Here is a 22,569-nt window from a genome sequence, read left to right on the forward strand (position 1 = left end):
TCAGCTTCCACCAAAGCACTTACAGTGAGCAGGGTCTGTCATACACAGCTGGGCACTTGCCAAAGCCCTCTACTCTCCCCCGTGGCTCTTAATCATTTGTCCACTGGCAGACACCACAAACATGGGCAGTGCATAGCAGCCGGCAGGAGCCTGAGGAGAGCAATGCACTGGATGCCAGATGCAATACCAGACTCACTAGGACCACTCAATCTGTCAGTGCCCTCCTGCTCCACCTGGCACTCAGCAATTAGAGATGAGGAGGAGGGAGAGAGACTAAGAGAGTCGGGGGGAGCGGAGGGGGGCTTCTTTTAGTGGATGCCCACAAAGAACTGTTCCATATCCTAAATGTCAAATGAACTGGTTCTGTATTACATAACTCCATTCCAGTGAGCTTAAGCCATATTTTTCCCCACTAAGTACTCTACAACCTAACATTTTCCTTCTTACATACATATATTTTTACTCTGATAAAGTTGTGCTTTCATTTATGTTGTGCTTTTCCTCCTTTTTGATTACCGTTTAATTGTTCTATATCCTTCTAGCATTCTGAACCCAAAAAAACATAGCAGACAAGTTCAGACATCTCCAAATCTTCACCAATCAAATTTTCTGTAATGAACATATGCTTCCATAATAAACATTTCTAGGCTGAGTGTGTTGGCTCATGTCTACAATCCCAGCATTTTGAGAGGCTGAGTCAGGAGGATCACTTGAGGCCAGGAGTTTAAGACCAGCCTGGGCAACATAGTGAGATCCTGTCTCTGCAACAAAACAAAACAAAACAAATTTTAAAACTACCCAGGCATGGTGGCACATGCCTTGCAGTCTTAGCTACTTGCATAGCTGAGATGGAGATCACTTGAGCCCAGGAGTTTGAGGTTACAGTGAGCTATGATCATGCCACTGCACTCCAGACTGGGCAACAAAGCAAGATACTGTCTCTTAAAACATAAATAAATATTTAATTTGACAATAATAAGTACTAACATTTCTTTAGCATATTTACAGCTTTAAAACATACATACACCATATTACTTTATCTCATCTATTTTTACCACTTGGCCTCTTTCCATGTTTCTTATGCTCATGAATACTCCCAACTAGCAGTCACTTTTCACAAGTAAGCCTGTTCACTTTGTCATTGTCAATCCGATTTCCTCGTTGTCTGCCTAGGTCACAAACCTTACTTGGGCCATTTACACTTTCAGTCACTTATCATTTACAATTATTAGGTGAATCTCTCCAATGCCATATCTCAATTTCAATACTTAACACTGTGTTGCTTATTTTCTAGTATCAGTGAAAATAAAATAAACAAATTGCTATTAGTTAATTTCTATTTGGGGAGAGAAGAAGCAACATGGTGAACAATGTGGTAAAGGAAGGTGTTCAGAACTCTTGCTGCTTCTATTTACCAGCTATCACAGTGGGCAAGTTACTTAATCTATGTTTTGGCTTCCTCTTATTGTCATTAGAAAGGCTGCCATGAGGATTGAATAGGATGACATACGCAACTGTGCCTGAAGATACTCAAAAGACATTACCCATAACACTGAATCTTCTGCTAGGTTTCTAAATGCCCTCTCCTTCACATTAATAAAGGCTACTATAGCGAATAGCACCCCTCTGCCACTGGGTCCCCACAACTGTGCCACCCTAATGAGCTTCCCCATTAACTTCCTCAAAAGGATGACCAAGGCACACTAAGTGTTGCCACCCAGAAATCACTGATTTCTAAGTTAATTTTTTTTTTTTACTAAATTCAACTGCAAGAATTTCAGAAAAACTACAGTTGAGAGCAGAGAGTAAGTGCATAGATGGCCATTAGCTCCAAGCACTTTCAATTATGCTTCACTGGTCTTTACATCCTATACTGGAATGGAGAAGGAGATAGTAACAGACTGACTGCAGAGCAAGCATGTATTGACAGCAAGATACAGGTGGCCACTCAGGGGCTCCCAAATAGTCTATCTCTAGGCCATCACCCACCAAGCACTAGGCTTATGGCTGGTAGAATACATTCCTCTCCATCCCTTTCTCTTTGCCTTCCTCGTGAAACACTTAAAAACCACAGGAGCTTTGATTAACCTCAAATGATGTCAGTTCCAATTTGTCATGCTCAGAGAAATTGTGACACCTGAAATTCTGCTTTAATTCTGAAGCCTCCACTTAAAGGTTCAGAGACTTAAAAACAAAAGCTCACAACAGGCAGTTGAGGGATATCAACGCCTAACTGGCAATAGTGTAGTTTCATGGCTTAGATGGCTTATGTAAAATGCCAAAGGGGCGTATCTTTTGATCCAGCAATTTCTCTAATAAGAATTTACCCAAATGAGATAATTGCCCAAGTGTAGAATGGTATACATGCAAGTATGCTTAGAGCAGCAATGAATTTTAGAATGAAAAATTGGAAACAAATGTCTATCAGTAAATCTAGAGTAAACTCTAACAAACACCATTAGCTGCCTAGTCAGTGAGGCATTTCCACTTCTTCTTTAACAAAACTCTTAGTTTCCAATTCATGAAGTTTGGATGAAGTTAGCATATGCTTCTACCCAGATCTGAGACAATGAGAAAATGGCATTCCCCCTGGTCACATGACCTACAATGGTGTAAGTAGAAGGAGTAAAAGAAGAGAAGCTCTTTTTCTCTGGAAAGTTAATGTGCTCCTAGAGATGCAGAAATTTTGCTACCATTAGGAGCATGAAAAAGAGTAAGAAATAGACAATTATAAAGAAAGAAATCCTATATCCTGATTAAATCATGCCTGAATCCCCTACCCATTGGATTTTTCAGTATGTTCTATTTATGCTAGTTTGCCCTGGGAAATGTATTACAATGAAAGGCATCCAATAAAAGTATTCAAGTCATTAAAAAATTTATTTATTGACATGGAGAGAGGCCCATTACATGTTATTATGAAAAAATGGATTATATAATAGTACATACAACAAAAATCTCATTTATTTACTTTATCTGCATATAGTATACGTATGTGTGTACACACACACACACACACTCAAGAGATATGCCTGGATATATCAACAATGGTTATCTCTAGTAGGAATTCTGAGTAATTTTACTTTCTTTTTGTATTCTTCTACAGTGTTTACCCGGGTGCAACAACATGCATTTTTGTGGGAGAAAAATAAGCTTCTAAAAACTGGCTATTTACTGATTCTGTCTGTCTCTAGTGTGAAATAAATGGATGGCTTTGCTTCATATCCCTCTCCAAACTTGTGTTCCAGGAGAAAAAAAAATCAAGAAAACTAGCCAGGCACTCAAATTATTATTTCATTATAAAATTCCATGATGAAGCAATGAAACCCCTTTCAGATCTGAATTTATACATGCTGAAAAAGAAGCACAGCCAGCGGTACCTAAGTGTCTTTCCAGAAGAGTGGAAATAACATTAATCAAAATGAAACATCCTACAGAAGCTGAACACTTCCTATCCCAAAAAGAGAGAATCCAAGGCGGGAGGGCAGAGGCATAGACAGAGCAATGACACAGCTGCCTCCAGAAAGAGCAGGAACCTTTGAGGCCACGTAAAAGCTGCAAAGGGGTTCTCAGCACTATCATATTAGACAGATGGTACCTCCCTGACTGTCGCTAGGTATCCACATCTTTTTTTGTGTGGGATAAACCCCCGAGGACCTAACCCACCCATCAGTAAAGGAGCCTTATTCTAGTCACTCCAGGCTCTCCAAAGGTAATAATTTCAAGGAAATTAGAAGACTAGATGTTCTCTGTGAACTCTTTCAGTTCTATAATTATAACTTAATTAATTAAGTACATTATATACATTTTGTAAAGAGAGATTCTTTGAAAGACTTTTGAAAAACATGGGTTAGAGACATCTGAGTGCTGTAGATTCAGGCTGGAAGTGACAGGTCTAAGAGGTAACAGTGGGTTTAGAAATATCTACCAAAGGCAAACAGAAGTCAAAGATAAAAATCTCTATTTGTTTACTGGTGATTTTTTACCAGAGTTTGTAGAATCTTCCCAAAAAGTTCTCAAAAACTCTGGCTTCTAAAATCAGTTCATTGGTGTGATATCTCTTTTTTTTTTCTTTGAGATGGAGTCTCGCTCTGTCGCCCAGGTTGGAGTGCAGTGGCGCCATCTTGGCTCACTGCAAGCTCCGCCTTCCGGGTTCACGCCGTTCTCCTGCCTCAGCCTCCCTCCCGAGTAGCTGGGAATACAGGCGCGTCTGCCACCACGCCCGGCTAATTTTTTTTTTTTTTTTTTTTGTATTTTTAGTAGAGATGGGGTTTCACCGTGTTAGCCAGGATGGTCTCAATCTCCTGACCTCATGATCCGCCCGCCTGGGCCTTCCAAAGTGCTGGGATTACAGCATTGGTGTGATATCTCTTTAAAATAAAAGGAATCTTATAGATATAAAGTAACTGCAAAGATAGTAGGATAATTTCCATCAGTTCCAAAGTTAATTTCTAGCAGTTATTTGTTGCTTTTACAATAAATTACTACACTACTTACATGGTATTTCATGATACTGGCATTATTCACAGTCGGACACTATTGTGTTCTGAGAAAGTCATGGTACTCAAAGAAGATAATCTAAAATAAACACCAAGTATCAAATTGTCTATACTACATGTTGGCTTTGGGATCAAGTTAAAGATGCTTCCCCAAAAAGCATTCCTCCCACTCAAAATTACAAGCATGCACTAGGCTATCCATTTGTCTATTCTGTGTCTGATTGTAATTCCCTCCCACCTGGATGGACTGTTGGCAGCCTTCAATCCTACAGAGCATAAAAATGGGAAAGAAGATCCCAGCACTTTGGGAGGCCGAGGCAGGTGGATCACCTGAGGTCAGGAGTTTGAGACCAGCCTGGCCAACATGGTGAAACCCTGTCTCTACTAAAATACAAAGAATTAGCTTGGCGTGGTGGTACACACCTGTAATCCCAGCTACTCGGGAGGCTGAGGCAGGAGAATCACATGAACTGGGAAGGCAGAGGTTGCAGTGAGCTGAGACTGTGCTACCGCACCCCAGCCTGGGCGACAGAGCAAGACTCTGTCTTAAAAAAAAAAAAAAAAAAAAAAGAAGGAAAGAGAAGACAATACTGAGTGGTTCTCAAACTTCAGTTCCAACAAGAATCCTTTATGGACTATCTTCGGCGTTCTGCATCGGTAGCTTGAGATGGGCTGCTAGCTATAATTTTAAAAACAACCTAGATAGATCTGAATAGTGTACGGATCACCCTTTGTGAAACAATGATGTAGATCATTACAAGAGGATTTTGTCCCCCTTAAAGATAATCAAACCTGATTCTATGACTCTATTCTGGATGATTCTACTCTTCTCTACATTTATGGTCACTATTCTTGTCCCTTGTCCAGGAACTCACCACCATCTATTCCTGCACTTGAAAATAATTTCCAAATTAGTTCTCTTGTTTCTAGTCTTGCCCTCTCCAATCTCTCCTCCAGAAACCTGCCAGAAGGGTTTTATGTATTACAAATCAGACCACATCACTTCCCTTAAAACCCTTCAATGACTGCTTAAGGAGTATAGGATTTCCTTTTGGTGGCTGCACAATATTGTGAATATACTAAATGCCACTGAATTGTTCACTTTAAAATGGTTCATTTTGTGTCATGTGAATTTCACCTCATTTTTTTTACATGGCAGACAAAAGCAAAAGCAAAAACACTTCAGTGGCTCTCCATTGCACATAGGAGAAAATCCAAAGTCCCCAGCATGGTTTACTAGGTCCAGCATAATTGGGTCCTAACCTCCACCTCAGCAGCCTTGTTCCCGCCACTGTTCACCCTTTCTCTCTATACTCTCCAGCCACACTGGCCTCCTCCTGGTTTCTAAAAGCCAAGCTTTCACACATCTGGACTTCATACTTGGGACTCTCACCTGGATAACCCCAACCACCCTTCAGGTATGAATTTATAAATTACTCTTCCATATAAGCCTCCTCTGTCACTTCACCCTCATTATGCCCTTTCAGAGAAACCCAGTTTTTTCAAAGTACTTATCATAAGATCCAATTACATAATTACTGTTCTGTTTATCTGTTTGATGTATTTTCCAGTAAACTGTAGACTCCCAAGACAGGAATGCTGCTTATTTTGTTCACCACTATGTTCCCAGCATCTCATGTGAACTTGGCACAACAAATACCTATTCATTAGGCACGCACAATGAATATCTAGCATGTTTTTCTCCAAAAACATTAAATCTCTACAAAATGATTAAAGGCCTATAATCGCAATATCATATGAAAAATAAAATGTTAGTTATTCTAAAATTCATAATAACTAGATGAGGAAACTCAGAAGCTTCTTAGAATCAGCTCAATATAGAGTACATCCACCAAGCACAGAAAACAGCTTCTCTAACTTCTACAGCACCTACTTTGTGATGCTTGATAGAATCAAGTCTCTAATGCCCAAGAAAATTCCACTTAAAAACTCTCTCTTCATGCCACAGCACATTACTAAGTAATAAGGAAAGAAACATTGTGTACATCTCTGCAGAAAGATACAACTGAAATGGATCAAAGACTAGAATTCAGAAGGATGTCAGGAGAAACTGTTAGCTACTTTCACATAGGCATGACTTTCTTGAAAAAGGGTGTATAGAGTACTACCAGAAAATAAGGGCCCTGGACTTAGTCGGTTCTGAGAGATAAAGAAAAAGGAAAATGGAGGAGAAACTCACATAAAGGCAGGCATAATTGGTGTTTTGTTACTAAACAAACTGCTCTTCAGTGATTATAGGTGTGCACGTGATTTTTTCCAATCTTGCACTTGTATTAACTAGAACCCTAATTTGTCCACGAGGCTGAAGTGTGTCTTAATTACTTGCCTTCAAAGCTTATGCCCATTTAAAATAAGCTTATTTCTTTTCCATTGTCAGTTCACTCAGAGCCGCCTAATCCACAATCCTCCCGCCCAGCACTCACCACTTCTGATCATTATGGAGAGCAGAGGCAAGGGATGGCCTTACAGACAGGTTCCAAAAAGATCCATCTATTCATAACTGTGTGCACCAGCCCACAACACATCCCCCAGCCCTGCTCTCACTGCAAGGGCAACAAAACATCAAAACCTGAACACATTTACCATCCATGCCATAAGCCACAAGCGATCTTTCTTTTCTTTTTTCTTTTTTTTTGAGATGGAGTTTCGCTCTTGGCACCCAGACTGGAGTGCAATGGCGTGATCTCGGCTCCCTGCAACCTCTGCTCCACAGGTTCAAGCAATTCTCCTGTTCAGCCTCCAAAGTACCTGGGACTACAGGTGCCTGCCATCATGCCCAGCTAATTTTTGTATTTTTAGTAGAGACAGGGTTTCACTATGTTGGCCAGGCTTGTCTTAAACTCCTGACCTCAAGTGATCCGCCAACCTCGGCCTCCCAAAGTGCTAGGATTACAGGCCTGAGCCACTGTGCCCAACCTTTTTTCTTTTTTTAGAGACAAAGCCTCCCATGCTCTTTCACCCAGGCTGGAGTACAATGGCATGATCATAGCACACTATAATCTCAAACTCCTCTGTGTTCAAGCAATCCTCCCACCTCAGCCTCCTGAGTAGCTTATGACTACAGGTGTGCATCCCTAATATTTTTATTTTTTGTAGAGACAGGGTCTCACTTTGTTGCCCAGGCTGGTCTCGAACTCTTAGTCTCAAGTGATCCTCCCACCTTGGTCTCACCAAGTGCTGGAATTACAGGTGTGAGTCACCTCACCTAGCCCAAAGGTGATTTTTCAGTACTTGAGTTTTCTTCTGCTAAAGCTTTGAGTTTTCCCAGGCCTCAGGTCAGTAGACCTGGTGGTGATCTGCATGGCTACTAATTTTAAGACTATTCCCATGTGTGCTACAATGCCTAAACTACTCCTGGCATCTGAGGATGGAGTGCCCACGATTGGGTGGTTGATGTGCCCTTTTGAACATCTTAGAGATAGCGCTAAAGCTTGTTCTTAATTGAGGCTCCAGCTTCCTGCTCTCTCTGCTTGACTTGGGGCCCCCAGAGAAAGAATGAAGCTGCTAGGGGGGCCTACACGGTTGCAACCAATAAAACCTCTTTCCAGCAGAGACAGGGAGCCTGAGAGTCACCACAATGCCCCACTGCCACCCCTAAGGAATTCAAGTTGCTCTTTTGTGCCTCCTTCCTTAAGGCAGTGTGTGTGACCACTATGGTGGCCCCCAGCTTTGCTCCATTGACAGACCTTCTTAATTTGCCTTGTTTGAAGATGCTACTTGAGGCCTGTTTTTTCTTAACCAAGCATTCTTAATAATGTTCTTGACATTGTTTTTATGATATAACCACATATACTTCCGGAGGCAATAAGGTGGAGGAGGCTGATAATACTATAAAAAGTATTTTCATGCAGTAAAGTGCCAGCCAAACCAAACCCTATGGAGCAGAGGTATGAACTGAAAGCCAACATACATTTAGGAGTGAATCATAAGACCAATATGTTAGTATGTTAATGGTATAATACATAAGAGATGAGTAAGAACTGCTGGTAGAAAATAAGATAGGGAGTGTTAGCAAATGAGGGTTTGAAGGACAGAATAACAAAGACATTGGAGGGAGATTGCCAAGTTGACAAACATGTATGAAAAAGAGGTGCTTGGAAACCACAGTCGAGGAGGGAATGAAGAATCAGCAAAGGGACAGAGATTCCTGGTGGCAGGGGTGAAGTTATAAATGCAGGTAACGTCTGCCCCACCTGGAACTAGTAAGATTTTTTGGAGTGGAAGAAGCTACAATTTCAGAAGACAAAAAATCTCACCAGATTTATAACATTCCCATGCTTTGAGGAACTGGGGAATGTCTAATTAGGAAAACAGAAATATCTTCAAGATTTTCCACTGAGGAAATTAAATGCAGAGAATTGACTACTCAGGTGATGGAGGTGCAGACAGCCTACCACCAGATAGTGAGGTAATCTAGAGATTAGCATGAACAGGAAGCACTACCTCCCCTGGACTATAGCAGGAAGTAGTATTGCTGGAATCTGTGGGACAAGGTCACTAGTAAGCAGCTAGAACCAGAGAAGGTCTGTTGAGCACAAGCTGTGCTACAGACGTGAATTCCCATTGCGAGGGATGCTACCCACAGCTAGGGAAAAAAAAAAAATCCTGCATCACCCTTTTCCCTGCGGTCTCCCACCAGTGCCTCCCAAGGGTAAAACACAGCAAGCCAGCTGACTCAGAAATCTGAGAAAGCAGCCTGCAGGGGTGAGCCCCTCATATACACAGAGGAGGAAGGAAGAGCAAGGAATGCTGTACCCAACACCAGAGAGGAGGATAGAAATGCTGGTGAAAGGAAGAGGAGTTCCAGTGAGCTTGAGTAAGAAGCTCCTTTTACAATAGGCATACTTTAAAAAGGTTTGCTTATTGCCATACAATGGTCACAAGGGAATAAATAAACTAGAAGTTCTACCTTCTGGAATAGCTGACTGACCTTCCTGCCACATTCAAGTGGCCCCTGATGCTGCTATGCAGAATCCACATTGGAAGGGGTTGGGGAATTTATTCTCTGTTACGCTTTCTTCAGTTACAATTAAGTCAGGACTAGTCCAAACACGTGAAAAAAATTCTTAAGAAAAATTCTACACTAAAAAAGGCTGACTTTTAAAATGAAAAATATAATAGTCCATAAAAGTAAATACATATGTGCGCACACACATACACACACATAGTTGTACAAGTAAAACTGAGGAAATCTGAATAAGACTGATGGATTGTATCAATATCAATATCCTGCTAATAAAACTGTACACTATAGTTTTATAAGATGTTATCTTTGTGGGAACTGGCAAAGGGTACACAGGATCTCTCTGTATTATTTTTTTTTTTTTGAGACGGAGTCTCACTCTGTTGCCCAGGCTGGAGTGCAATGGCATGATCTCAGCTCACTGCAACCTCCACCTCCCGGGTTCAAGTGATTCTCTTGCCTCAGCCTCCCAAGTAGCTGGGATTACAGGCGCCCACCACTATGCCTGGCTAATTTTTTTTTTTTTTTTGTATTTTTAGTAGAGACGGGGTTTCACCATGTTGGTCTGGCTGGTCTCGAACTCCTGACCTCAAGTGATCCACCCCCTTGGCCTCCCAAAGTCTGTATTATTTCTCAAAATTGCATGTGAATCTACAATTATCCCGAAATAAAATGTTTAATAAAAAATAGCATAAGTATGTACATAATATCCACAATTAACAAGGCTTCTTCTTTTCTACTGTGTATCCGGGGCCCCTTACACTCACATGCTCAGTATTTCCACTGTCAGCACTCTTTTGTTCTCGCTGATAAGCAAAGCCCAGTAAGCTCTTTGCTGACCCACTCCACCACTTCTTATAATTTGGTCTTTTCTTTGTCATTGATTCAAAACTACTTTTGCAAGAATATGGGGATGATGTTGGGTTACTATTGTTTGATTATTCAGCCTTTGCATTTCTAACTATAGAGAGAGCCAGAATATTAGTATTCCTACATGGGACAATTAGAAGCCTGCCTTATCTTATTTCATATCTTCTAACAAGCTTCAGCCTCTTCATTTCATAATTAAGCATTCAATTCAAAACAGCTCTCTTTACAGATTTATGTTTTCTTTCTCTCACTCTCTTTACCCCTTTATCCCCTTTGGGAGCTAGTGGCCTAAGAACTGGCAGGAAAAATTGCAGTCAAAAGCTTGGCATTATGACAGAACAAGAGGAAAAAAAACAACCCCACCCCCAACTACCACTCATTCACTTAGCTAAAATATAGGCTATCAAAGCATCAGGGAAAACAACAGACACAATTGCACAGAGTCATACTAGGTCTTCCAGAAACTGATGGTGGATGAAAATCACCTCTTCACCAAGAGCAAGGGGGGAAAAAAATCACTATTCATCACAAAATGATGCACCACAGATCTCTCTTCAGCTCTCCTTCTCTACAACTCCACAAATCCTTCCCGTAAAATATAACTTTCTTCCTTTAATGATCTGATAGTGAATTATTCATATTCTTCAATTTATCTTTCCTTCTTTTATTTATGCTCAGACATGTACTACTTGACTGTAAAAAGCCTAAGATTATAGATTATGGGCAAGACAGAGGATTCCCAGCCCTTTCAGGGGTGCCAAGTCCAATGGGCAGGGCAGGGCAGGGCAACAGGACGAGGTGGAGGGCTAACACTCATCTGGGGAATGGCAGGTAAGTGACCACATGGCACAGGCTTCTATGTCATGCTGACTGTTTTAGAGAATCCATCTCAAATCCTTTCCGTACCTCCATCCCCACAGTTATACCTTAGCTTAGGTACTCATGATTGTCTGAGCAGTGCCACTTCCTAGCTGGTCTCCATGTCCCCAACTCCTCCTCCATCAATCCATTTCCCACACATCTGCCAGAATCATCTTTCTAAGCTGCAAATCTAAGGAGCAATGCCCTCATCAGTAGGTCTCTATCACCTGAGGCCAGGTCTCCCAAACTTGCCTCGTTATTTTTTTTAAAAAAAAAAAGCAGATTCTTCCATATCTTACGTTGAAGAAGCCAACCTTGTGACAGAATTTAAGTACAAGTTATTTATTTGGGGAGGGGATCCTAGGAAGTACTGGTAGAGGAATGGAGAAGGGAGACAGCCATTTTTAAAGCACAGGTTGTCTAGCTGGCTATGACTGTGGGTAACTGAGGATGCTAGCATGTTACCCAACTCTCTCATGTCACTGGCTGAGGTCTATTCCTGAGGCCATTAACTGTGCTGCACTACTAAGCTTCCCCACACATGGGAGAGAAACCCCAGGTGGGGAATAGGAGGTACTTGCAGAACTGCATCCTGAAGCAGGGAGTGTCAGGGCATGAGTAGCAAACTGACTATGTCTGCTGCACCAGGCCACATCCCTGAAGATGTCCATTCAGTGGGTCTTGGGTGGGATCTGGAAATCAGTATTGTGACAAACACATCATGGGATTCCTATGAACAGACAGATTTGAAAAACACTGACAACATTATTAAGTCCAAAATCTTTGGTGGACTCTACCAGGTCCTCCATGGTCTGTGTCTTCTGCCCTGCTCTCCATACCAACCTCCATGCACAGTCCACTTGCCAGAACACATTGAATCTGTGCACTTCCCTGCAAGCAGCATGTTCTCTTCCATGAGCAGCAACTGTGCCTTAGGAATCTGCATGAGGCCGGGCGTGGTGGCTCACACCTGTAATCCCAGCATTTTGGGAGGCCAAGGCGGGCAGATCACGAAGTCAGGAGATCGAGACCATCCTGGCCAACACAGTGAAACCCCGTCTCTACTAAAAAGCAAATACAAAAAATTAGCTGGGCATGGTGGCGAGCACCTGTAGTCCCAGCTACTTGGGAGACTGAGGCAGGAGAATGGCGTGAACCCGGGAGGCAGAGCTTGCAGTGAGCCGAGATGGTGCCACTGCACTCCAGCCTGGGCGACAGAGCGAGACTCTGTCTCAAAAAAAAAAAAAAAAAAAAAAAAATCTGTATGATCCCCAAAGCCAAATACAGTACCATTTATATGGTAAATGCCCAACAAATGTTTATTAAAGAAATAATCCCCAAAGAAATACATAGTATGATATTATTTAAGTGGTATTGAAAGGTTCCCTGGACAAAAAAAAAATCTTCCCTATGTATTAAAATAGTAGGTACAATTCCACTATTAAAACTAAGCAAATACATATTGAGCACCTAATATATGCAAGACACTCAGGAATCCCTCCAGAAAAGTACTTTAACCTTTTATCAGCTTTTACACTTTAACAAAGATGTGCTGATACACAGATGTGAATAAAACCCTACAAAGGAGATAAACACCTGGGCAGTGGTAGAAAGGTGAAGAGCACTCACTGTAAAAGGAACTGGAGGTATGAAAGACTACCTATCCTGTGATTCTGTCAGGGTTGTCTTCAGGGACACTACCTCCTCCCTCACAAAGATTCAACAGGATAAAGAAGAAAGTTTTATTTCAATGGCACAAACACCTGGAATTATGACTTCTTCCAGTGACTAGAAATGTGGTACTTGGGATCCAGATGGTAACTCTGGGCTCTATCCCTTACATCCACAATGGCTTCTGGGGCTTTCGAGATGCTCAAGGTACTCTCTTGCAAATGAGACCAGAGCAAAGGCTTTGGCCACTGAAGTCATTACAGACCTCACCTGTGGCTTTTCTCCCACTGTTAGAGATGTTAACACAGCACCTTGGTCACATTCCAGTCTGGATAATTACACTGGGGCCAGCAAACTTTACCCTCCAGCACCAACTAAACAAAGTATTCCTTTGGACTTGCTGCCATAACCTTTGTTATGCTGCTGTGGGCTATTAAAGGGCTATTCCATACTTAGGATGGCTGTATTTGTGGAAAATAAATAGCCCTGGCATTACTTTCTATACTGACAAGAAATATATTCCAAAATATCACTGGCTAAGTTGGCTATTTTGGCTTAAAATATGCAGTGCCAGAAACAATTAGAAATTACAGTAATTTCTTCTCCATTCTCTAAACTTTTACTATCCACACAAATGAAGCTTGAAATATTTGCAGCATTACACAAAGAGGGAGAGATGATGCATTAATTCCACAAAATATATACTTAGTGTCTGCCATATGCCAGGCTATATGTCATAGGTACCGGGCACTGTTCTCAGTGCTGGGGGTTATGTTGACAGTGTAAATATGAAAATTTTCCAGAGGGAGTAATTCAAATGAATTCTTCCTATGCTGCTACATTTCTAAAAATCTGAATACATTATTTTTACTTGAAAAACTACCATACACAGTTCTCCCAATCAAATACTACTTTTGTCCACTATTTTTTTTTTTTAGATGGAGTTTCGCCCTTGTTGCCCAGGCTGGAGTGCAATGGCGCAATCTTAGCTCACTGCAACCTCTGCCTCCCGGGTTCAAGTGATTCTCCTGCCTCAGCCCCCCGAGTAGCTGGGATTACAGGCATGCACCACCATCCCGGCTAATTTTGTATTTTTGTAGAGACGGGGTTTCTCCATGTTGGTCAGGCTGGTCTTGAACTCCCGACATCAGGTGAACTGCCCGCCTCGACCTCTCAAAGTGCTGGGATTACAGGCGTGAGCCACCGCGCCCGGCCTTGTCCACTATTTAAATAAGGGTCTGTAGGACCTTAAACTCTATGTGTATGTGGAAGTATATGTGTACCTAAGAGTGAGAAAATATGCCTTCCTGGCTATCCTGGAGGGTGGCAAACAGAATGCTGCTTATATATTTATTTGTTTGCTTATTTTTAGCAATCATCCCATTTGGGTGGGTAAGAGTTTACAGGTTATAATAGCAGAAGCTGACATAAGAAAATTGAAAACATAAATATCTCTTGTTTAAAGCTCTTTAGTGTATGAAAGAAACACAAATCAGGCCCTCTGATATTCTATCATAGGAATGAAAAGTGACAAAAAGAAAAAAATATAAGTATTGTGTGTGTTTGCACATACACACAAATTATATTGCACATGAAAATAGGAGAGGGAAGTTAATTAAATCTCAAGATTCCAGTTGGTTAAATTAAATGTATGAACTAAAGAATATTTAACATCACACTATGCAAGTGGATGCAGAAATAGTTTAGAAAATTTTAAGAAACATAACCTTTAAATTCAGATTAATCCTAGTGGATCTGAAACAAGTACTTCTCCTAGACAAATTATATCCAGACAGTGGAAAATAGATTTTTTTAAAGTGAAGTTCACTTGAAATATGCCAAATTATTATTCCTTTGGAAAATCCTTCTAGCTAGAACAAGTTAATAGCAGGCTTCTAAAACTAGGTTTAACATGCTGTAAATCCATTTATTCCCCTCTACAAATCTACTAAAGTACGTCTTTTCTGGTGAAAAGGCCTCTTTAATGGTACTTAATACTGTCACTACATTGTTTCTCCAATCAGTCAATGTCAAGGTTTTCTACTTAAGGAGTTATATTAAAGTTAAATGCTTACTTTTGTCATAAATAATAAACAATGGAATACAGATTATTTAAAATAGCACACGGAACCTCAAAATGTATTACACACAATATATATTTCCTAAGTTTAGAAGAAATGACTAATAATGCATATATGATCCAAGTTTTCCATCCTATAATCCATTCATTATCATTTTAGCATTAAGAAACAATCTGCACTATCACCTCTCTCAGAGACAGATGACTCATCTTCCACTAACAGGCATTAGGTAACACCTTTGGCAAGATGGCTTTGATAAAAGACTGAAACAAATATTATGCAGGGACACAGGCACCCCACGAACCTTAAAGAGCCCAGATCACTACACCAACAGTATGTCCATTGCTTTGTAGGATAGGAGATTGTAATGAGTGATTGATTAATTAGCTATAATGTACAGGTATACAAACTGACCAATACAATCTTGAGTCTCATCCCTGTTGAAAATTCACACAGAATAAGAGATTATTAAAGACTGCCCAAAGCTATAGACAACTACCAAAGCAAGGGACTGGGCTTCCCAGTTTAGGGAAACAGGCAGGAATCATAGGACTTTTAGAGATTGAAGGCACAATATATTATACACAATGCATCTAAGACCACAGTCTAGCCTAGCGTGTCAATGTTGATTTTTTACTCTCAAATGCTAGTGTATTTTCTAAGTACAATATTAGAAATTACAATATAAGGTTTTTATTAAGATAAAAATCTTGGTTGCAAATGTTATGTAAATAAAAAACAAAGAAAGAATAATCAAGGAGAGAAATGAGGGGGAAATGGTCAAGTGTGACCCAGGGGAAGACATCCTGAGACTGGGTCTGTCACCAGGGTTGTGTCACATAATCTCACTATGCCTCAGTGTTCCTTAATATTAAAGGGTCAGGCTAGAGCCTCAGTCTCTACTTCATTCCTAGCAGGAAAATCCTGCCATCTATTTAGGTGTTATAGAAAACTCAGGTTTTTGTAATATCCTAAGAGCACCTGGTAGCAGCAGAAAATTTGCTTACGATGTTTAATGAGTAAAAGGGGAAGAATGAGAAGGATCTAAACAATCCTCCCCATCTTGCATTTTTCAGTTTATACTAGGCTTAAGAGGGCAATTGAGGTTAGATGCTTCATTTCATCCCACAATAATTCTTATTATAATAAAACATTTAATATTCCTTAAAAAAACATCCAAAAGAAAGAAACAGCTTCACCTTACTCAAATGAAACTTAGTGGATCTGTCTCATTTGGAGGGTTGCAATGCCTGAGCTACAGTGTGAGTATCAGGATGTGGAAGCAGCTGTCACTGCTTTGTTTTTCATTCACAGTAGGTGGTTGCCAGGCAACAAAATACTATTGTCTGTTTCCATGATCTATTGGCCAATTCTACCGGTGATAATGCTTTCTACGGTTTAAAACAGGGCCACCTTTTGGACAAAAAGAAATGAGAAAAAATTCTAAGGATGACAATAACATATATACGAATAAATACACTGAATGTACCCTAAAATTATGTGTATAAATATACAACTGTGTGCTGATATACATACAAATATTTTGCATGTATGCATATGTGATTATATACATTCTCCTACATACAAACCCATCTACATTTAATAGGCCCACAACTTGAAACTAAATCCCTTAGGGAAATCAAGGTATGAACTAGAGAAATAAAAACACAGAATTATTTTCTTAACAATAGCAATAATTTCCAATTTGTCACATATATCAAATCCTGTTTCTTGAATAGGAGGTCCTCCAGTCAGAAAAGCAATTCTGTCTACTTATATAAAAACAATAATAATGGAAAGCCTTTACCATCTACTTTAGAATCATGTAATACATTTAATATGTTGTTTTACTATCATATGCTACCAATGTGTACAAAGATAATTCAAAGAGTGTTGCTGTTTACAACCAAGAATCTTAAATTTTATTCATCTTAAAAATAATTGAATTGTTCTCCCCGGAATAGCCTCATGTGATTCCCCACTTTGTTTTGATATGGGTCCCTGGGGAACAACAGTCATGCTATGTTACTCTTGCATATTTCACTAGCTTACAAATAAAATAACACACAGTGTACTCAATATAAAGTTGTCAACATTAACTTGCATCAGTTGCTGTTTGTTTCACATTGACAAGCCTTCTAAAGATAAGAATTACAATATTCTTAGATGTACAGACACAACATCAAAACAGCCTGAAGGAATTAAAGCTGGAAAATGCTAGAGGCAATCACTCTTTGAAATGAAGAGAAATCAGTATCATTTATACGTACACATATATTTCTTCAAAGACTCTAAATAATGCCAGAACAATCTGCATTTTATGCAATGCTCATCCGTCTTCCCTCACAATATTCCGAAAGCACTTTAACTATTTAACGCATCTCCTCCAAGAGGGCTTTCACTTTTTCAAACTCATTATCACTTTCAAATCTGTATATTACAAGAAACTGGAATGAGCAATATCCATTACATGAATAGACATTATTAATTTAAAGTCTCTATCAAAGTGGCAACGCTAGTAAAACAAAAGCAGAGTGTGTTAACCATAAACTAAGTACCAGCCAATATTACCACTTTGCTTGACAAAGCCGTCTCCAACAGCACGCATCCACCTCTCGAGAGGGCCCACCAGCTCAGCTTTCCAAGCTCGCTCACCTGCGTCTCTCCTCCAGGAAATCAATTTCCTTCCCACTTTCTCCACCCTCTTCAGATCCCTTAAGCACCCTTCATTACTTTCTCCAAACTACCAGACTCAAATCTGCAGCCCAGTTGGTCAGGAACCTCTCCATACGCACGTATTTCCTGCATTCTCCTGGGTCTGCTTTTAAAAATTGCTACCACCAAACAAATGCAATCTTAACAAAATTAGGATTACAAAGCCAGTTTTTTTCATGTAATGTTACAGCAGTGAAAGATTGAGGGAGAGAAAAGGAGAGAAGCAGGAGTGTACCTGGGTGAAGAAGCGTGGCTCAGTGGCTATACGGTGAGACGCAGAGATTCCACAGAGCTGGGCTTGCCCACCTGTCGACCCCACTTTCCCCATGTGCTCGCCGCGGGATGACAACCACAACACTCCAGAACCACCCCCCTCCGAAAGAGGGCGGGGTTACGCCTTCAGCCAATCAGGACCCGCGAGCCCCGGGTGTCCAACCTATGGGGTGGCTGTGGCCGTGCAGGGGGAGGACGTGGGGTGGTCTGGGAGGGGCCGCGTCCGTGGGAGGCTCGCACGTGTCGGGTCCGGAGAGGCGGGGAGGCGGGGAGGCGGGGAGGCGGCCGGCGTCCAGCGGCCGAGGCGCGGGCTCTGCACCCTGGCAGCGGCCGAGTCCGGCTGCCCCAGTGCCTCCTTTACCTCGCGCTGGGCCAGGCAGGGCGCGCTCCCGCTGACGAAGACCTGTCCAAGGTGTCCGAGCTCTCCGCGAGAGGGGACAGTCACAAATAACAATAGTACCCAGCGCAGACGAGGCGGGGAGGAAAGTTTCCGGCCCGCAGCAGAGCGGAGTCCGCCAAGGCTGGAGGAGAAGGGATGCAGAGCGGGAGGGTGAAAACCTGAAAGAAGAGGGCAGCGGGAGCACTGTGTGGGCAGGACCAGGTCCCGGGGGCGACGCCCGCCGGGGGAGACGGGTGCGGGGTGCGGGGTGCGCTGTCCAAGGTGCAGGGGAGGTGACTGGCGCGCGGCGGGCGCGGAGCCCGGAGCTGACACTGGCTGGCGGGCGGAGGGGAGAGCGGGGAACAGCTGTCTGGGGCGCTGGGCACCCCCGGGCTCGTAAAAGTGAGGGAGCTTGAGACGGGGCACGGCGGGGAAGGGTGTGGGGGCTGCACCGAAGCCCCCACGCGTCCACGCACCCCTCCTCACCAGCCTCACCTCTAGCTCCACTCCCCTCCCCCCTCGCCCACTCCCCTCTCAGTCTAGATCCAGGTGCCGTGGCGGGGACGAGACCAGAGGACCCCGGCTCGGAGCCCGGACGCCCCAGGGATGCTGCGGGTCCCGGAGCTGCTTACCTGGAGCCGCCGTATGGGGAGCGGAGGCAACCCGCTGCGCGGAGTGGGGCGCCGGGCGCGGCGCGGCTCCTCCTAGCCTCGGCGTCCTCCTCCTCCTTTGCTTCTCCCGGACTCTGTCCCGGGCACGGAGCTGGGAGACGCGGCCGGGCTGCAGTCGCCGTTCCCTCTGCTGCCGCCGCCGCCGCTGCTGCAGCAGACAGAGGACGCCCCGTGGCGGCTGGAAGCCTGTGTGAGTAGCGGCGCCCGGGAGAGCGGGGATCTGCTGAGGGGCGCTGGAGACTCCGCGGCTGGAGGCGCGCGGGCGTGCGCACGCGCGCCTGCGAGTGTGAGTGTATGGGTGCGCGCGCGCCCACGGGGTGGGGGAGTCGCGAGGGGAGGGGGAGAGAGGCCGAGAGATGCTCGTAGGGACCGAGGCAAAATTCTGCGTCCCCGGAAATCCGTAAACGCGGGGAAGGAGGATCGAACGCGCGTCTCGCTTGGAGAAGCTGCCCACGGGGCGGCAGCAGAGGAGGAGGGGAAGTCAGCGAGGCGCGCTAGGGCTCCGGATCCCAGCCCGGCAGAGCCGAGCGGAGCGCGCAGCCACCGATGCAGCAGAGGCGGCGCCCGCAGCCCACGGTCGCGCTGCCCCCTCTCGGGAGGGGCCGAGGCCGCTCGCTCCCGCCACCGCCGCCGCGGTCGGGACTGCTCTACTGGGAGCGGGGAAACCGAGAGAGGGACCGCACGGTTGCTACGGCAACCTTGGAGGCGCCGGGCCAGCTGAAGGGCCAAGAGGAGAACCCGGGCGCACGTGGCCGACTCCAGGCTGGAGCGGGCGTGTTCCAGGATTGTGGGCTTGGGGTAGACGGTGGAATTGGGCCGCGTGGCCTGGGCAGATGATGCGGGGTGTGCGGCCCAGAGTGGCTCTGCCGGGGTGCGGTCGGCATTCAGGTTGGTAAGGGTGAGGGGATCCTAACCCCAGGTGACATGTTGCCTTTTTTTCCTCCTTGGAGGCTACTTTTTCTCAAAGTTATCCACTTCCCAGGTAAGAATGCCGGCCTCCTCTTTGTTAGGATTCAACTTAGCTTTGCAGGCATCTAAGCAGTGCCTCCTTAGAGTCAGGCTCGTCCAAGAACCGCTCCCACCACCTCCCCCCACACACCCACATCCCCCGATCCTCCATCCCAACTACATTGTAATACTTTAGAAATAAATGTTTAAAGCACATTTATATTCTCTGCCTCTTAACAGATATATTGTCCTAGTAGTATACTTTTCCTTGCTTATTTTAAATTCTGCGTGGGATTTTATTCACACAAGCATTTCTTCAAGGGTCGTAAGGTCTGGGTAATACTTGAAATACCCTTTCTGGCAGGAATCCTCAGGGCAGGGATTGTGTTTTGCACACTTTTGCATGCCCTCCAGTGCTTAGCATAGTACTCTGTACTTTGTGAGTTCCCTGTAAATGTTGAATGAATGACATTGTTTTCTAGCTTCACGTAACCTGAAGGCAAAGACTCGGATGCTGGGAAAGCCATTACCACCCCACTAGGCTTGCCTGATTTTAACTTATGCCATTTCCCTGTGTGTGGCTATTTTCCCCCCTGGCGGTCAGAACCCCAATGCAAAGAAAGAAAATAATACTTATCCATTGTGCACCCTTAACAAAGGATGCATGTAGAAGCACTCTGCAGGGACCCCAGTGGGATGCCCTGGGTGTGAGGGGGCCAAAGCTCAGAACCTAACCTCTCAAAATGTGAAAGTCAGCGTTCACGAGCAGTTTATACTGTCCCTTCTAGAGCAGAAGAATGAGGAAAACAGTTTTAAGAGAAATACACTTTTGTTTTGTTTTTTGTTTTTTGAGAAGGAACCTCGCTCTGTCACCCAGGCTGGAGTGCAGTGGCGCGATCTCGGCTCACTGCAACCTCTGCCTCCCGGGTTCAAGCGAATTCTCCTGCCTCAGCCTCCTAGTAGCTGGGATTACAGGCGCCGGCCACCACGCTCGGCAAATTTTTTTTTTTTTTTTTTAGTTTCTAGTAGAGACAGAGTTTCACCATGTTTTCCAGACTGGTCTCCAACTCCTGACCTCAAGTGATCCGCCTGCCTCGGCCTCCCAAAGTGCTGGGATTACAGGCATGAGCCACCGCGCCAGGCCAGAAATACACATTTCTAATAGCTTATCAGGTACGCATTTTTCTCCTGTAAAGAGTAGTGTTCATGGACACTGACCAATACATGCAGGGTCACCCCAGACTGCTAATTCTGCTGTGTGGTGTAGCACCAAGTCCACATCCTTCAACCTCGGTATTTCTACAATCATCGTCTTAGAAGCAGAAGTCTTCAATTTTGCATTTCATGCTAAATTTCAATTCCTTTGAACTCAGGCTCACCTATGAGCTGCTTCTCTCTCCACTCATGATACCACAGCTGTGAAATATAACTGAAATAAAGTGAAAATTAAAATGGATTTATTTGGGTGCCGTGTGTTCTTTAGTGGGGGTCCCTTTAACTGATTTATCTACCTTCACTCAATTGACAATCTTCTTAGAAGACATGTGTTGTGATATTGGAGCTTTTTTATTAGGTTGGAAGCTTACTTAAATTTCTCACTTGAAAGGAAGCTCTAAAACTTGCAAAAGAAGCAGAAAAACTCTGATACCGAAAATGGACCCTTGACAGCCAACCTATAGAATGGGTATGAGTCAGAATTTTCCAAAACAATTTTAAAGCTTCATTTTCCTTAGAAAGTTGCTTTTAGGGTTTTGTTGGGCTCAGAAACTAATACCGGAAAATATGGCACTTTGACATGCTGGACTGAAGAAGCAGCCTCAAAGTCTCTCTGACCCTCTCTCTGCCTCCTGTCTCTCAGTCTTCTGTCTCACCCAAAGCACAGGATGAAATTGTTCTCTGAAGGTCTTTCATCTGCCTAGAAACCAGATCTGCCAAAGAAGAACGCACTTGCCTTCCCTGAGTCTTTATTAATCTAACTCACGTCGTAGGAAGAAAGATTGAAGCCTGTCAACACAACTGGACATACTTTTGTCACACTCCTCTGCGGGCCCAACAGACTTTATCCCAGGCCATTTTATGTTCACCAAGCTCATTGAATTCCACTAAAAATTCTTTACTATCCCCCTTAAAATCATCCACATTTCCCTTTCTATTCTTCCCCTATGAAGAAGGGTATATGAGCATCTGTGTACCCCACTGGGTTATTGGGCAATCATTCTCCTGCAATTCCCTTGGATTATGCACATGAAAATAAGTTTTGTATGTCTTTTCTCCTATTAATCTGCTTTTTGCGAGGTGATTTTCAGTGAACCTTCAGAAGGTTGAAATCCCTGCAGTTTCAACAGCTTCCCAAGTGCTTGTCTTACTTGGTGGGTGGAAGAAAGTTAATAAAGCTGTAACTTCTCTGATGACCACCAAAGGGGACAGTCTTGTCTTCGTAAAAATAAATGTAAGAAGCCAGCACTTAAAAATAAGAATGTAGGCATATCGCAAGCTTAATGTATGTTAACTTAAAAATAATGTATGTTAACTTAAATAAGTTAACGTATGTTAAAAGGTAATAGAAAGAATAACAACATAGATATATAGGTTTCTGACCAACTTAAACATAAAAGTT

At 43.2% G+C, this 22,569-nt stretch overlaps 1 protein-coding gene across 1 annotated transcript in view; it reads right to left on the minus strand.

The window, feature by feature from the left end:
- Nucleotides 1-21,261, minus strand: part of LOC134728814 (uncharacterized) — a 182,537-nt gene extending 161,276 nt beyond the window's left edge. Inside the window, exons 1-4 of the mRNA XM_063595886.1 lie at nt 21,171-21,261; nt 19,656-19,867; nt 18,966-19,498; nt 16,166-18,512 (exon numbers count right to left, since the gene is read on the minus strand). Coding sequence (XP_063451956.1) covers nt 18,089-18,512; nt 18,966-19,498; nt 19,656-19,867; nt 21,171-21,261 — 1,260 coding nt within the window. The 3' untranslated portion in view covers nt 16,166-18,088. The remainder of the gene's footprint in view (nt 1-16,165; nt 18,513-18,965; nt 19,499-19,655; nt 19,868-21,170) is intronic.
- Between the last annotated feature and the right edge of the window lie 1,308 nt (nt 21,262-22,569).

Source organism: Pan paniscus, chromosome 14 (genome assembly GCF_029289425.2).
Source record: "Pan paniscus chromosome 14, NHGRI_mPanPan1-v2.0_pri, whole genome shotgun sequence".
Lineage (NCBI taxonomy): Eukaryota > Metazoa > Chordata > Mammalia > Primates > Hominidae > Pan > Pan paniscus.